The 16,074-nt window shown below is 50.2% G+C and overlaps 1 protein-coding gene across 2 annotated transcripts in view; it reads right to left on the bottom strand.

Moving 5' to 3' along the window:
• Positions 1-16,074, bottom strand: part of Qsm (Zona pelucida superfamily protein qsm) — a 28,812-nt gene that overhangs the window by 1,263 nt on the left and 11,475 nt on the right. The window contains exons 2-7 of one of the 2 annotated variants that reach the window (XM_076437316.1): positions 5,074-5,175; positions 4,852-4,961; positions 4,108-4,283; positions 499-726; positions 275-422; positions 63-207 (exon numbers count right to left, since the gene is read on the bottom strand). In XM_076437316.1, the coding sequence (XP_076293431.1) occupies positions 63-207; positions 275-422; positions 499-726; positions 4,108-4,283; positions 4,852-4,961; positions 5,074-5,175 (909 nt within the window). Of the gene's footprint in view, positions 1-62; positions 208-274; positions 423-498; positions 730-4,107; positions 4,284-4,851; positions 4,962-5,073; positions 5,176-16,074 lie in introns of both variants that reach the window. The other variant, XM_076437315.1, reaches the window with a different exon arrangement.

Below are 16,074 nucleotides of genomic sequence, written 5' to 3' on the forward strand. Positions count from 1 at the left end.
CACATACAATGTTAATTAGTAATGGACGTTTAATAATAAATGGCACAGGAGGGTACACCAACCTTTGTCGACGACGGCGTCCTCCTCGAAGTCCACCTTGATGAACGTGGACATGGTCACCTCGAAGATCTTGTTCTTGTCGTTGTTCGACGCTTCGATGGCTCTCCTCTTCCTGCCGAATCCCACCTGGCCGTTTCCGCACTCGATCTACAGTCAGCAGACCAGTTAAATAACGCTCGACAACGTTGGCTCGCGTGTTCGAGTGTCAACTTACCCCCTGGCACTTGTCCAAACAGACGTTCACAGTTCCACGGAACTGCACGTAGTTGCTGTCGGCGAACTTGAAGGCCCGGAATTTCGCAGCCAGGAAGTCACCGTCGACGGTGTTGAAGTTGTCGAAGACGGATCGGTCGATGCAACAGCTGTCATCGTATAAATCTCGTGAAACGATCGTTCTAAAGGCGTAGCGACGTTATACACCATGAAGAATTTAATTACCCGTTGAGAATGATCGTTTCCTCTTGGAATTTCGTGTCGGTGACCAGCATATAGCTGACCAAGAGACCATAAACAGGAGCTGAGTCCTTATCCAAAAAGATCTCCATCTGAAGAGGCGTTCCGGGACTGACGCTCAGCTCACCGGTCACCAGAGTCCCACCTTGTCTGACCCCGACCCCTAAGATCGGCATGGGAGCTGACACCGAGATCTCGGCCTTGATCTCGACCCTGCTGTTCCATGAAACAACAGACAACAGATTCAATTTCCCCACGCAGATGCGCCTTCTGTCGTTCCTCGAAGATTCCTTCGCCAGCTGGCAACAAGTTGTAAAAACCACACGGAATCGCCAGGCAGCCATGATCTACATGTTTCTCGCGGAACAGTTAGGAGAGAATTAACCTATTTAACGGTTCGCAAAAACCACCGGGAAACGAACCGGGAGGTCGGGGTTATTTCCGAGAGTCATCGAGTCCTCGTCAACCTGAATCGAGTTTCTCCTTTTGCAGAATCATCCACCGTTTCAGTGGCACCCGAGAATCGAACGGCATCGGTTGCGAACGGGACTCGTCGGCCAACAAGAGGAAAAAAAGGGGGCAAACTGTCCACCGTTGATAATTGTCTATGTTGCGACAATTTCTAGTTTACTAGACGTTTTCCACTACCACTGGATATCGAATTGTTAACGTTTGAAAATGGGTATCAGCACAGATTGTCCTGAGAGACTCTGCTCTAGCTCCAAGAGAGCCGAGAGCCGTGTAGCCACGCCCACCGAGGCAGTCCACGCCCATTCTATGTCGAGCCCGCCCCTTCTGCGACGCTATTTACCCTGGAACGGCGCTGCAGGGAGCAATCTAGACAGTTCGTTGCAAATTACTGGTGTATGTATTACCGATCACCACATTGTGCGAGCTGAAGACAAAAATTTCTAACATTCAGCAACATAATAACCGGAACATATGAAGTTTAACAGTCGTTAAGATTCCTATTAATCCTCTGAAAGATGCGTAAAATGTTCGGTGTTCCTAATTCGACGGTATCACGAGGATCGAGAGGGCTGCGAAGGATTTTCCGGAGGATCGATCACCGGGCCATTGGCGCGTCGATCCCTAATCGCGATGGACGTGCGTGCAATTCCATCGGGTTCGTGGAGGCAGAAACAGTTATCAAGATCGAGAAAGAATTTTCGCTGACCCCGTGGATCGGCCTCCGCGCGAGATACCGCGTGATAATTCAACAATAAAGATTTTATAGCTTCCTGGTGCGGCGGAAGGAGACAGGCGACACCGGGCGATCCGGTGGAATCCACGTGGAACAGCGATCGTCGAGCTTACGATCGATTAGTGCCAATAAATTAGCTTAACCGCGGAACAGGAACGCTGGAAAAATTCCCTGCGAATCTCTCTTCCTCTCTCTCTCTTTAAACACGAGGAGCGTGCTGGAAGAATGTCGCCAGGACGAGGCTGACTTTCGTCGACGGGAAGCAGGAAGAGAGATCCTACGGCTGACAGCCGTCCACTCGTTGTGCCGAGTTAAAATTACATTACGGGTTTCCCAGCAGCTGTCCGTGGCCGGCCGGTATGCAAATACCCTTCCACTGTCGTTCGTAAATCACAATTTGGCAGCGTTCTCACCGCGAAAGCCGTGTCTCCCCCGTACACCGACGAGTTCAAGGGTTTCGCCGGATCGCCGTGTCGTTCAAAGTGATTTTTACCGATAGGCGAGTACAGCTAGGATTATGATCCCGCGTGGGACGTATGTGGCATCGATCGGCTTCGGTAAGAAGCGAGATGGAAGACTGACAGCCGGAAAATTCGCTGAAACACCAGACAAACCCTTGCGTCAACGCTACCTGGATATACAGCCAACCCTCCAGCGAGGCGATTAATTCGAAGAAACTCGAAGTTCGTACAAATCTGATTAACTCAAAGCAGTATTTACTCGTACCGCTGATATTATAATTTTCCGATTTACTCCTCGAGGACAGTGGTAGAAAAATTCCTCTGATTTACGGGTATGATAATTTCGCACCGAGAGTCGTCGTTCCAGAGAGAGAGAAAGAGAGTCAATCATGCTGGAACATCCATAAAATTATCGATGCTACCAAAAAACAGACGTAAGTCGATTGCTTGTCACGATGCCTCCGGCTTTTTCATCGATGTTTATATCTTCAGCTGATTAAAAAATTAACGTACATCTGATGTACACACACGAGCAAGCTGTTGGAACTATAAAGTCTAACGAACGCTTAGACATCGTCGCTCGGTAAAAACGGTCGCGTATCGACACAAGGGTTGATGTCCCCGGAATATTAGTCATGATTACGACTCTTCAGCGAGGTCGTTAGCGCACCTTGGACGACATTTACATGCTAGAACGAGCAAAAACCGCCGGACGGACGGCACCTGCTGGTTTTTACCGGTGGAATGGCAGGCGGTCTGCACGAATGACGACGCGGGACTCGAGTTTTATACATTAGGTAAGCGAGTTCGCGACCTTCGCATTTTCTCGAACAGAATTATTCATTATTACTAACAGAATCGATATCGGAAAGAGAGAAATGCAAGAGCACAGTTCCTTTTTACACCCGCAATGAATAACTTTACGCACAAACACAATGTCGCGAATTTCATTGTCCACCTAATACGCATCGAAGTAATACGGCCGAAGGAGAGGAGAGTCTTCTCTCGCTGGCGTAACGCGACGACGATCAAGGCTAAAATTACATTTCAGGTTTTCCAGCACCTGCTCGCCAGCGCCGTGCCACTCGACAAATAAATGGATCGCGGCGTCATGAATCAAGGTGATCGCCGGCCGATCAACGGAGCAAAAAAGCCAAGCTCTCTCTCTCTCTATGAAACTATTTCGCGGATCGAGGCTTCGGCGATCTTCTACGTGGAGCAGTGATGGGCAACGATTCCTGCCGATTCACCTGCGAGCTGTGCTTCGGGGCAAATGCGTCGGAAAAGGTTGTATCTCGAGCGATCGACGCTCTCGATCTCAAGGCCGTGCCCCACGGGGCTATGTCTGGGTCGGGTCTGGCTCCAGGTGCCGTGAAAACATGGCTCCTGGACCGGAATAATTTTTCTGCAATTTTACAAGCGAGACATACAACAGCGAAGAGTGCGATGTACAAGTTTAGCGCGTTGCCTAGTTACAAAACCACGAGTGGGCGTGGCTTATAGGCCCTGGCTCCGCCCCTTCGGGAGCCTGTCCGACTATTTTCACCGTCACAGTCGGTCAATCCGACGCGTTTACAAGGACGGGCTCGTTTCCCGTCCGACCCAGAAAATTCAAGGCATCTCGCTCGTTCAGCAGTCACAGTTGGCTGAAAGGAATCTTCGAGCAGAAGATGCTAACTGTTCAAGCTCGCAGCCGACGGCTTCTTGTCTATCCGAATCTATTAAAACGAGCCCGTCCTTGACGCGAAAACGAACGCAACTCGCGTGCAGTCACCGCACCGCGCCGCACCGCGGAGCAACAGGTGTTTCACTGTTCGCTCGGCTCGCTAGCTCGCGTGCCTGATCTTTCCTCGCGAGAGGCGGACTTACACTGTTACCAAGCTGAGCACTCTGAACACAGGCCTCGGCACAAGGCACTGGAAAACTTACTCGGGTTCTTGAAAGCCTGCTGGGAAGACGCTGCGCCTCACCGTCGTGTGATTCGACGCGATCGAGATCTCAGGCTTCACCAGAACCTCCGTGATGACACACTTGACGGTGAACGTGTGCTTGCTCGTGTCCGCCGGCTCCTCCACTATTATCCGATGAAAGTACACCTTCTGACCCTGTGTATCATTACCGGCCGTTAAATTAACCCCACGGGATCGCGCGTTAGAGCCTCCGCAACGATCGATCGATCCTCCTGCCTGCCATTCTTCTTTTATCAATCTCGAACCCACGCTCGGCCACCTTTCACCGGCGGTCATAGGGTCCGGATTGACCCTAGTCGCGAAGCCGAAAAGCTACACGATTCGCGGGATGATATTATCGTTGGCAAACGGTTAGGTCGTTCGGAAAGTAATTTATGCATTTATGGATTCTGAAAATCTTCAGGAAATGCTGCAACGTAAAATTTGATGGAATTTGGTAGGATTTTTATTCATACCAGATCTACAAGGGCTAACTACCGCTAAAAAGAAAGATTTTGTTTAATTCTGCTTTCTTAAAATTTACCTGGAAAAGTTGAGAATTGAAATGGCTGTCCGAACGACCTAATAAATCTGCGAGCTTGTACTTTTGCGTCCACGAAAATTATTCAGCGGAGATGTGTAACATTCTATTGTTTGTTTTGCGACGCGCGGGCGGGATCGTTCGATCGTTTTAATTATTCGCGAACGGCAATGGTCGTCCTACCGTGACTTTGTTAACGACTTTCGTGATGCCGCACCGCAGTATGTCCTCCTCGAGCAGGGACAACCGGAAGGTGGCGACGCCGTTGCTCAGCTGCGGCTTGCAAGCCTCGTCTGCAAAAGAGAGTATATACAGGTAGAGATTTCGAGGCGTGTAAACTGCTCGGCCACCGCTTCCCGTTTATATTTCACGATACCGGGGACAGGAACACGGATCGATCTTTACCTGGAAAATTCTTCAGCTGCTGCAGATATATACTGGCCCGCGGACTGCTCCTCACGATGTCAACCTCCATCCACTGCTCCGAGCATCTCACTTTGCTCTGAACTGGAACGAGACAAACCGTGCAGACGTTTTTCAAAAAAGAGTTCTTCTTTTGGTCTTTCAACAAGCGACATAACTTCCTCGGACATGCGGCAGCTACAAGCTACCAGCGACACACCAGGAAATTGTAATTCCAGTAGCGAAACAGAACATTCGAACCAGTTTCCAAGATAAATCGCCTGATACCACCGAGATTAGACGGTTCGGGGGAAAAAACGCAGATGGAAGAAGAGGAATGGAGTGGTTTCGAGAGGTCACCGCAGGACGATGCCGTGGTTTCCGGTTCGCTCCCTAACGGTAGGCTTCAAGGATGCTTCCTTCGGCTCAAGGACACTCGCCACTAGCCACCAGGAATCAAGGGAAAGCTGCTGGACCGTGTCCTTTTTCTACGAGACGGTAATCGTTCACTTTCCCCACACGAAAAACTGGGAACTTGAAAGATCTGATAGTTTGCCAACGGAGTTGCATAATTATCTTCGCTTTCTTTAAACTCACTTCTATAAACAATTCAGGTATTATACCAATTTCGAAGTACTCTAGGTCGAAAGATGTACATACAAAAATGTTCTGTCTCTAGGTCGGAAGAAAAAGGGTTAAACGATTTAATGTAAGCGTAGTGTTTCCTAAAGAATTGTCGACACGACACGGTCCATGAATTAGACGATTTGTCCAGAGAGAATATTGGCCATTTTCTCGGATGATCGAAGGCACCGGGTTCTTGTACCGTTTAGAGGCCGGAGTCGATTTCCGTGTAAGTGTAAAGTTCATTTGAAACAGCCGGCGCGATCCTCGACAACGACGACGCGGCCCGGAGACAGGGAGAAGAAGCCCGGCGGCCAGGCCGCAAACTAACTTGCAGTATACCAGGGTAATTGCCCCATAAAGTCGTAAACGTCTCTCGACCTTGAAAACCGAGCAGCTCGACGTCGCTGGGTTGGGCCCTGTTTATTCGCGGCGCTCGATGATAGATACTTTCACCGTTCGCCGAGTAATGTCCGGCCAAGCGGTGCGCACCGAAACCACTGGTTCGCATGATCGCGATCCTGAGGAAAGATCGGAGTGCCTACGGAGAATTGAATTCCTCGGCCGGGAGATGGTTGCGAGATCCACCATCGGCTAATTCGATCGACAACGTAGCTTTTGCGCTCGCTAGATCATGCTTAGCAGTCAAGCGATGACTCTGAGGGACCATTAATCGTTATTTACAATTTTATTGGTATCGAATCAATTACTAAACATTCCGATATTGTATGTGGTATTATATAAATTTAATATCCACCTAGAAAATCATAGAAAATAGAAATATTTTAGGTTCCGAATTTTTAGCAAATCCCAGAACATCTCCAAATTGTCTATTTTACGTCGTAGTGTAACGACCGAGTGGAGAACGGCCATCAAAGTCAATCTGATCGAAAGGATCGTTCCTTTCACGATTCCCGGGCGCTCATAGGAACATGCGAGCCTGCGTTCCCGCGCCGAGCAACACTTCAAGGTGAAGCCACGAGGAATGACACGATGTTGAACAGCCGCCGGAGAACGTTCAAGATCGAGGATACGATTTCAGGGTATCGAATGGAGCGAAACGGCTCGCCGTTTAATACGATTTCCTCGAGGTGAGATCTCGTAAGCGTCAGGCGATACCGAAGTCAGGTCTCCCTAAGATATTGGGTCCGGAGACCGATCCTCGGCGTCCATCAGCATCAGCGAGCGGGCAACGCGTAAATTGCGCGAACGTGCTGCGTGTCGCTTTCAAATAGCCCCGGGGGTTCGACGCGGTCTTTTCCATTAGCGAGTTTAAACGCTTTCCGAGGTAGCACCACCACCTGTGCGGCTTGGAGCCCGATCTCTCCGCGTAAGGTCCGTGACCTCAAACCTCTCCCCGCGCTTCTCTCGTCCTCGTGCCTCTCTCTGCTCGGTTCTTTCGCTCCTTTTCTCATTTTCGTCATCCGCCACGTTTTTACCCCTCGCGGAGCCTCCGGCTGCGGAGTCGAACGTCTCCGACAAGATGGACGCCCGAAACATCAGCTGTTCTCGCCATTTTCACGCTGGGATCGAAACATTTCTCATTCTTTTCATTTTAAAGTGTAACACAGATTAAAATGGAACATGAATTTATTCATGAACTTATTCGAGTCGCCATGCAATGAAAGTAGAATAATCCCTACCACGTTTATACCACTTTAATTTATAGTTGGCGAATCTTTAAAGTCGTTTTTCAAGAGAACGGTTGAATTGAGTACTATAGGATGCAATAAAAAGCAATTTGGACCAAAATCTCCGCCTATCTGGAGGTGCGGAATCACGCTACAGCGATCGCGACATATAATCTTGAAACACCCTGTACAAACATCCCAGTCTCGAGAGAATCGTCGTGTCTTCGCGTCTCTCCTCTCCTTTATCTCCCCAGTCACCGGCTCTTTGTGTTTTGATCAGCGGCGTCGTACGAAGTCGCCTCGCGAGAGATCCCGCACCTCCTCAGTCCCCCTCTTTAGTCTCTTCTTCTTCTGCTCCTTTTTCTCGCTTTCTTTCGCCGGTATAGTCGACGGTGTCCCCTTCTTGCGCGCACCGTCATTTATTTACCCCGCTGTCAGACGCACGGACGACTTCCTGTTTCGGTTTTTCATGCCCGTACAGGGGGACCAGGGCCCCTCACCAATCGCTGACAACACTTTTTATTCCTCTTCTCTCTTGGCCAGGGCCCATTGTCTTTGTAATTTATGCCCGCGATAGCCATCCCGACTTTCGTCCGAGACGGGCCACGTCTTTCGACCGTGAAACCTGCGAAACTTCCTCGTTTCTTCCGGGACCCATCCAGTGCCCCGTGATCCCTTTTTATTTCCAGTAAATATTGTCGAAAGGGGAGCCAGCTCTGATCGCGTTCTGTACTCATCTCCACAAATTGAACATTTCTTTCTTTTATCAGGTCATTAAGTATGAAACATGACAAGTTCCATACTTAACAACCTGATAATTCTTGTACAAATCCCCTGTAAGTCGAATTTCGTAGTGTAAACCTCTCTTCCTCGAAGACTTCGGCGGTTCTACTGCGTTCACCTTATTTCCGCTTCCCTATCTCACCTTTCCGCATGTTTCAAAGACCGGAAGAACCGTCCAGAAGATCGCGACAAGAAATTACTCGCAGCCGCGTCCGAAGCGAATTTATTTTCGCGAGACTTACCCGATGGGCAGGATCAAAGGAATTCCAAACGAAGGTTATGTGGAAAGTATTTAAAAGGGTTGGGATGTCAGGAATCTCTAGATAGCCCTAACCCAGACCTTCTTCTTGCGCCAACGCGTTGCAACGTCCCCCACGCGGCAATTATCCGGCGCTTTCCGTTTCAATCGGACAGACTTTCCTCGCGGTTTACGGCATCCATTCCATCCGGAGTAATTAAAGGCTGGGTATCGGTGCGACGTTCCTCCGTGCTACCTGTGATCCACCGACATCCTACACGTCGATCCCCCGTTTCGATCCAACGCGGATAACGTTTCCCCGTATGCATATTTCCGAACCCTCTTTCGAACGATCCGTGACCCTGAACCTTGAACCTCTCTCTTTCGTATTCCAGCTCTCGTGGTTTTTCATTTTCTCGCAGCACGCGACCGCGTGGAACGAGAGAACAGATCGGTTTCACTGTCGATCCACGAGTCTCGCTCTTCCGGTTGCTGTTTCTCTCTCTCCTGCAGAGGATCCGTCTCTTTTAAAGTTGCAGGGAACGAGGAAGAATAGATGGAAATTGCGGGAACATACGATCGCCGGGATTACAATAATTTGAGGCCATTACCGGCCGGGTGTTAAGAGCGGAGAGGAGGCCGCGTAATTATGCGATCATGCTCCTCGCGGTTCGAGGAAACTGCCTCCGTTCGGGATCCGGGGATGCCTGCGTCGATCATCCGCGGCGTCAGCCTCGTGCGAAACGGATTTTGGAAGGATTCATTCTAAAAATTAATCTAAAAAGTCTCGATTTGTAAATGTCCATTCTAAATGTTCAGAACGACCATTTCTTTCACTTTTTGAAAGAAACAGAAATCTTCTATGGGATCTTCAAGTTGCCTGGAAATGTCATAAAACTGATACTAAATGGTAAAAAATTGCCTTTCATTTTCCCTCGAGAAAACGAAATGACGTTCCGAATGACCTAACAGCTTATGTCGGCGTGGACTGCAGAAAGAGAGAGAGATCCGACCATTTTCTCTACACATCAGCTTGGACAGAGACTCCTTGAGCGGTGAAAATGATGCAACGTTTTGTATTTTATTTCCTTTGTCCTCGCAGCTAAGAGAAAACGATTGTGCAACGATAATCGATTCAGCGATCACAATGGTTGGAAGAATTACCCTTCAATAGCAGCCGGATTGATGGTACATCGAAGAAGTTGTATCTCGCGAAGAAACCGGGGGCTGCAGCAAGAAACTTTTGCGTCGGTTTGCAACGCACCTCGGTGCGCGATGTAGCAGGGTACAAGTCGACGAGAGGATCGAGAGGCGTTTCTTTCGGTGGAGGCACGTAAAAGGTGATCGACCGCGAGAAGAAGCGAGGAGGATAGGCGTGGATAATGAAACGGAGTCGCTGGAATAGGTTAAACCTGGCTGGGACACAATGCCGCGTGCGAAAACAGATATGAAAATGCGTTAAGAAAGAAATGAACAGTTACGACGACGGGAACACCATCGACTGGTAGAGACAGAAGAACAGCGACGATTAGCGAGGAAGGAATGCGTAAACAAGGGTGTGGCGAATTTGACGAGAGACGAGAGGCGCGGATGAACATATCAGATAGGTGGAAATTAAATGCGGTACATAATTGCTATGCAGCTCTTATTTGCCGTATCTTGGTTCTGGCACTTTTTAATATCGCCCCGTATGAATAATCAATTCGAGGTTTTGCACGGAGGCTGGAAAAAGGAGAGTGGACGGATGTGCCTCTTTATGTATCCGTAATCAGTCGTTACGGAACATTGATCAGCCAATTACGCGGCTTAATTGATCTGATTGATCGAATACAAGGTATGTACGCAAGAAGAGCAATTTCCTGACACGAGTTAGCATCGGTACTTATCCGAGGAATCCTGATGAAGCTGTCCGATCTTTCGGAATTCATTCGGGTGGCAGGGATGCAGGGTGGTTCGAAACTCACTGGACCGTTCAACACTATTTCCACTAAGGCTTTTCCGAACTTTCGACTTTTTAAAGATTCTGAAATCGAAGCTGCAAAATCTTCGACCTTAATTTCTACCACTATTCTCACGTCTAACAGAATTCCTGTCTGCGTCCAGCGATCAAGGGCCCCGGCAACGGATTTCAGTACGCCGAACGGTCAGTCTGGCCCCGTTTTCCGCGTAAGGCCCCTCTCGAGACGCGGAAGGGTGGAAATCCGGTGCGTGGACGTTGCGATTAGCATTCTGTCCGTGGTCGGTGCGTTCTGGCGTTAACTGTAAAAGCGAGCGCCGCCGCCGCATCGAACTGTTAATCCCGTCGTGGTCGTATCGGTAGTACATAGAGAAAGAGAGAGACAGAGAGGCGAAAAGCGAGCTTCTGGAGCTGAGCAATTATAAGCCGGCCCATGTGATAAACACAGAAACCCGAAGCAGGAAGCTGGAGAACGTGGGCGTGCCGTCCAGCGTTATCTTCCCGAGCGCTCGTCGATGTCCGCGTGAGAAATCGATCTCTCGCCGAGGCGGATCCCGTAATTAAAAACACTGTGCCATAAAACGAACGAGCTTGGCCCCGTTTCGTTCCGGCGACGACAAATCGCTCGATTTACGAGCGACGCGTAATAACGATCATTATCGCGGTTTCCGTTGCCTCTAACGGGCACGGGACCAACGCTGATCGAGTCCGCGGGGGTGCCGGCACCCTGCTGGCAGCACCGAAGATCGAGGGCTTAGATCGAAGACGCGTCGTGATCGCTGATGATCGCCTCGATCGCGAAACCCTCCGGCGATCTGGAATGAAAGCCGAAGATGCGACTTCTCTACGATTGCCGCGAGCTCCGACATTGTCTACTACACTCTGTCGGGGCATCTTGCCCCTGGGGGCGTTCCAGTTGCCCCTGGGCACCGCGGTTCCGATGGAAATCGCGTTAGAGGAGGAAGGGACTCTCGATCTTGTGTTTTTCTGTGGGTGCGTTGGCCTCTGTAGGCGTGGTTTCGAATCAAGTAGGCGTGGTTTCGTTGCTCCTGAGGCCTTACACCTATCCCAAGGAAAATGTCGACTCTCTATGTTCGGAGAATGTGTTGCGTGGGCGTTGCTCTCGATCCCAAAGAAGTTAGAACAACGTTCCGCGGGTCGATCCTCGCCCACGCACGTTCCGCGGCGATCTATAATGGAAAACGAGCGCGTGCTGGGAAGGATCGACAAATGAAACGGTACTACAATTCGATCAGTCTCGGTCGCGAGAAGAAGCGATACCTCTTTATCGTTACACGTTACGCTACATTGGTTCGCAATTAAGAACCGCGCTATTAATTGCCGCCGTTTTCCGATCCCGCCGGCTCTGTGGACAGAATAGAAGACGGTCATCGTCGGACGTGGTCGCGTTAATTAAACGGACTGCGTTTTCGCCGTCGCGCGAATAAATTCGCGGCTCGCAGTTCTAACCGGCGGCACCGCTAATTCAAACGTCGCGCTCCCTACATAATTCAATTACTCCTCGTCGCTGTCGCTGCGCGATCTACGCGGCGCGAGCTTGAGTTATTCCCGCTTGAACAATGTAACAGGTGCGCGCGAGGAATCCGAGAGAGATTTCCACCTGAGAATAATCCCTGGCGAGGGTCTACCTGTGCGTTCAGACCTGTGGGGCTCCTTTTGAGGAATCGGGGCCCCCCTCGGCCATCGCGCGCCGGGCCCCGCGTGGCTCAATTTTTATCTGCGGAGCTTGCGATCCCCTGTGCGCGTCCACTTGCTCCTCACAGGCTCCAGGTGATATTTTACATGGCTTTCATTTTCTACCTGCGAAATTGTTACTCTGTGGTCTACAATTTTGCTGAATAATTTTTCAGCCGCGATCACATATGTGTGGAAAGTGAAATGTGTTCCGTAGGCGAAGAACAATTTTCCACTGTTTCGGTCTAACAGCCTAAAATCTCTGGTGGCACTTGTGAAGCGTCAGGTGTTCGGGCAGAAGTCAGCCAGCGGCTCGATTCAGGTGGCGAGCAATCGACGGATTTCTAGATCGCGGATTCGTCCGTGAAGGATCCTCTCTGAATGGAAGACGGCTGCTGGATCTGGAATGGTCTCGCATGGCTGCGAGCGCACAAGCCGGCATGTAACAGCAACAGCAGCGGCTACACGACTGCGTAACAGGATCGAAAGTTCGTAATCGACGCGAGAGGCAGGTCGGCCGCGAGAGTGATAAAAGAGGAGCGGCTGGGACTCGGTAACGGTGATTTCATTCCGGTTCCTTTGGCAGCCGGCTGGTGGAGAGCGCCGCGGACTGAACCGAGGCGCGCGCGCGCGCTCGGTCCGATTACAACGAGTGCCAGCGGTAAATCACTGATCATCGGCGATCATTAGCGGCCCGCGATTCCGTGGATAGGCCAAGCGGGAAACTCGGACCGTGAGTCGTTGGACATGGAACCGCGGCTACACAAGGCTAAAAGCTTCCAGCGACGCGTACACGCCTCGATATCGCGTCCGGTATCTTCCTGATTCGATAATCTTATCCGTTCCTCTCCCGCGGAAAAGCAACAAGCCGATCCTGCCTGCGATCCCTGGAATCATTCGCGTGGGTAGCACGAACGCTCTGTTGCATATTCCTGTTGCTGAATTCGCGGAAAAATCGCTCGGGCAAGCGCTGGCGTTTCTTATTCGCTTCGTTTCTAGACAATGGGGCCATTCTTTCTAGTGTTCTCTTTAAAGGCGATCACTTAATGACTCGAACACTTATTCAAACCTGAGGGATGGAAGGAGAATGCAAGTTTTCATTCCTGGAAGTGCTATTGTCTAAAAAATCCTTGATGCAATGAGAGCAACGTCTCGAGGAGCGACTCAGCCACGCCTACTGGACGGGTCACGCCTCCTAAGAGCGTGGTCACGCCTACTCAAAGAGAACACGACAAATAGTGTTTTCAGTCGAATTATCCCCGGTTAAGCCCGTACATTTCGAACACGTGCATCCACATTGCAGGCGTTAAATCTGCGGCTACTGGAATGCAACAGCTTGACCAGGCTCGAGAGGAATAGTTAGGCGAGGAGGACGATCGGGAGGACGGGTGAATCGGTTGTCCGGCGGGTCGCGGCCAGTCACGAAACGCAACCGGCACAAAGAGCAAGGTGCATCGCCGCGTCGAATGCAGAATGAATAATTTATCGCGATCCGTGAGCGAATTATGCGCGGCATCCCGGCGACTACCGTTAACCGCGAGCATTTTCGGTAATCGCGAGACCCGATTAAATCGCGCGCGGTTATTTGAACTGCCTGGCGGCGGAAAGCACTTTGGTTCTCACAGCGAACGATCGATGCAACAATTTTATGCTTGGAACTGCGAATCTTTGTGCACAATCTTTGTAAAAGTGAGGAATGAATGACAATTCTGGTTTCGGGTATAGTCAAAACCTTATCGCGTCGTAAAAAACGAACGATTCCAATAAAAAGGTACATTACCGTCCAAATATTGGACTCGCCGTCTGCATACAATTCGTTTTTACCGAGCCGGCCGTGCTCGGGACATTAAACGTTCACACGCGTCGTTACGCGAATGTGTTTTTTCGGGCCGCATTCCGCGGCTGTATATCGCCGCGTTCATTTTTCAGCCGCAGGCATCTCGTCGGCGATGCGAGAAGCATTTCGTCGGAGGCGGCAGATTCTTTAATTACGCGTAACGGGACCAGGACGAAAGGGGCTCCCGCTGGATCGGTCTTCGTCAGTCGTGAAAACGCTGGTTTGCGCGTCGGCCCGCAAATAAAAGGGCAGTGAAATTTTAAGCGTTTTAATTATTGCCTTCTTTACGGCGTTCCGCTCGCTCGGTAGGTAAAAGATGCGACTCGCCGAGCGTGCAGCTGCGATTTATTTGGATCGCCGATGATTTTGTTAGCGCTCGCTCCTCCTTCTCGCTTAGATAATGCGGCTCACGGGTAATTGCTAGCTTTGGACGGCTTGAGGAATCACCTCGAGAAATTAAGAGCGAATTCCTGGGTGAGCAGAAACCACTCGGAACTTGTTTAGATCGATCTGGAACGGAAGAGGAAAGGAAACCGAAAATATCGAATGAAATGAGTAAAAACCTTTCTGTCCATTCGTTCAATCAGTTTGTCCACTCCAATTCTCTACATCTTTTTTCTTTCGAATACATTTTGTCCTCTTCCACATCTGCATTCCAATCATTCACCTGTAACCTGTTTACCTACGACGACGAACGAGTAAAAAGTGCCCGGTATCTGGATCTCCCCGAGAAGAATGAGTGCAGGAGCGAAGAGAAGAGAGTAGCCAGGCAATAAGTTGTCTGATAATCGCAATTTCGATATAAATTATGCGCGGCAGCCGCACAACGCATCGAAACTGGACCGTGGAGGTAGCCAAGGAAGATCCTCGCAGATAATTTACGAGGAAATTATTCGCCGGACGATAATCCGGCGCTGTTCAAAGGGAGACTTCCTCGTACTGTCGTCGAGATATCGAATCGGGCTGGATCTATCTCCGGGCGACTTCCGGCTCGCTTTATTATCCAGACTTGTGTGGCTCACGACCCGAGCACGGAATACATTTTCCAGAGGATACTCGCGCGGCTTATCTGATCACGGCGTTTAATTGTTTCCTCGAGTGCGTCCTTTCCTCGGCGATTCTCGGACGCCTCTCTCGCCCTGAAGGGAGAGTAACAGTCTCGGGCTCTCCTGGGTTTTCGCCCACGAGTTACGACCCTCGAGATCCGCGCGTCGCTTCTAATAAAACACACTGTTCTACCGTTCTTACACCAATTATCCCGTGTTTATTAGTTTCAAAGGACACCGCGTGTGAGAAAAAAGCCGCCGGAGAGATCAAATGCCGGAAGTTTCGACGGCCGTGTCCTCGCCGAGAGATCCTTGATCGCCGTGGATGATCTACGTGATCGTTTCGACCAGTTCAGACATTTTTTTCTTCGTTCGAGTTTGCTCGCACGCGTCGCGATAATCGAGACCGCTGTTTCGAACGCGATTCGATTCTAATTGGCCGGCCATCGGCCTGAGAATTCGCGCAAACACGGTCCGCTAACGACCGTTATAATCGCTCCCCGCGGATCCTCATACGATGCCGAAGATACGAAACGATCGGTCGCCGCGCCGGTCGTTTCGTTAACCGCGCGTTTCATTGCCGTTAGTTTACGGCCGGTGTCGCTGCTTTTTACTGTGGCTCCCCGCTGCCTATCTGATCGAGGAAATCCTCGTCGCAAGCATTTTTATACTGATTCTTCCCTTTTTTTCGAGTGCCCGTCCTGGCGAGGGGACTGCTTGCTCGCGGGACCTTCGTGTCTGGAATTATTCGGCTGCGGTGACACTCGTTTCGATGCGCTTCGAACACGCCCGAACCATTTAATTTTAAGGCGGCGCCTTTGCATTATCGAGAAATGAGAAGGCACATCTTTTCAGTATTTAAATCTCTAGGCTCTCCAATTTCCAAATATGCAAATTACGCCTCGTAAACGTAAATGGTTACTGAAAAGCCTGATCTTTGCATTCTCAAGAAATTAGAAGGCATCTCTTGCAATCCTGTCAACGAGCCTACTCCTCAAGATGCGTCCCCATTAAAATATGCATATTGAAGAGCACATTAAAATTCGCAACAATGCAGCTCCGTTTATCGAGACCTCGGGAATGCAACACTTGTCGCGACGCTTGTCGTACACGCCACGTAACAGCGTTTCCTGCGCGTTCTCTCTCCGAACGTACGTCCCCGGGCTCGTTTCCCGTTTCCGCGACAACGGGTG

Source organism: Lasioglossum baleicum, chromosome 13, assembly GCF_051020765.1.
Source record: "Lasioglossum baleicum chromosome 13, iyLasBale1, whole genome shotgun sequence".
Taxonomy (NCBI): Eukaryota; Metazoa; Arthropoda; class Insecta; order Hymenoptera; family Halictidae; genus Lasioglossum; species Lasioglossum baleicum.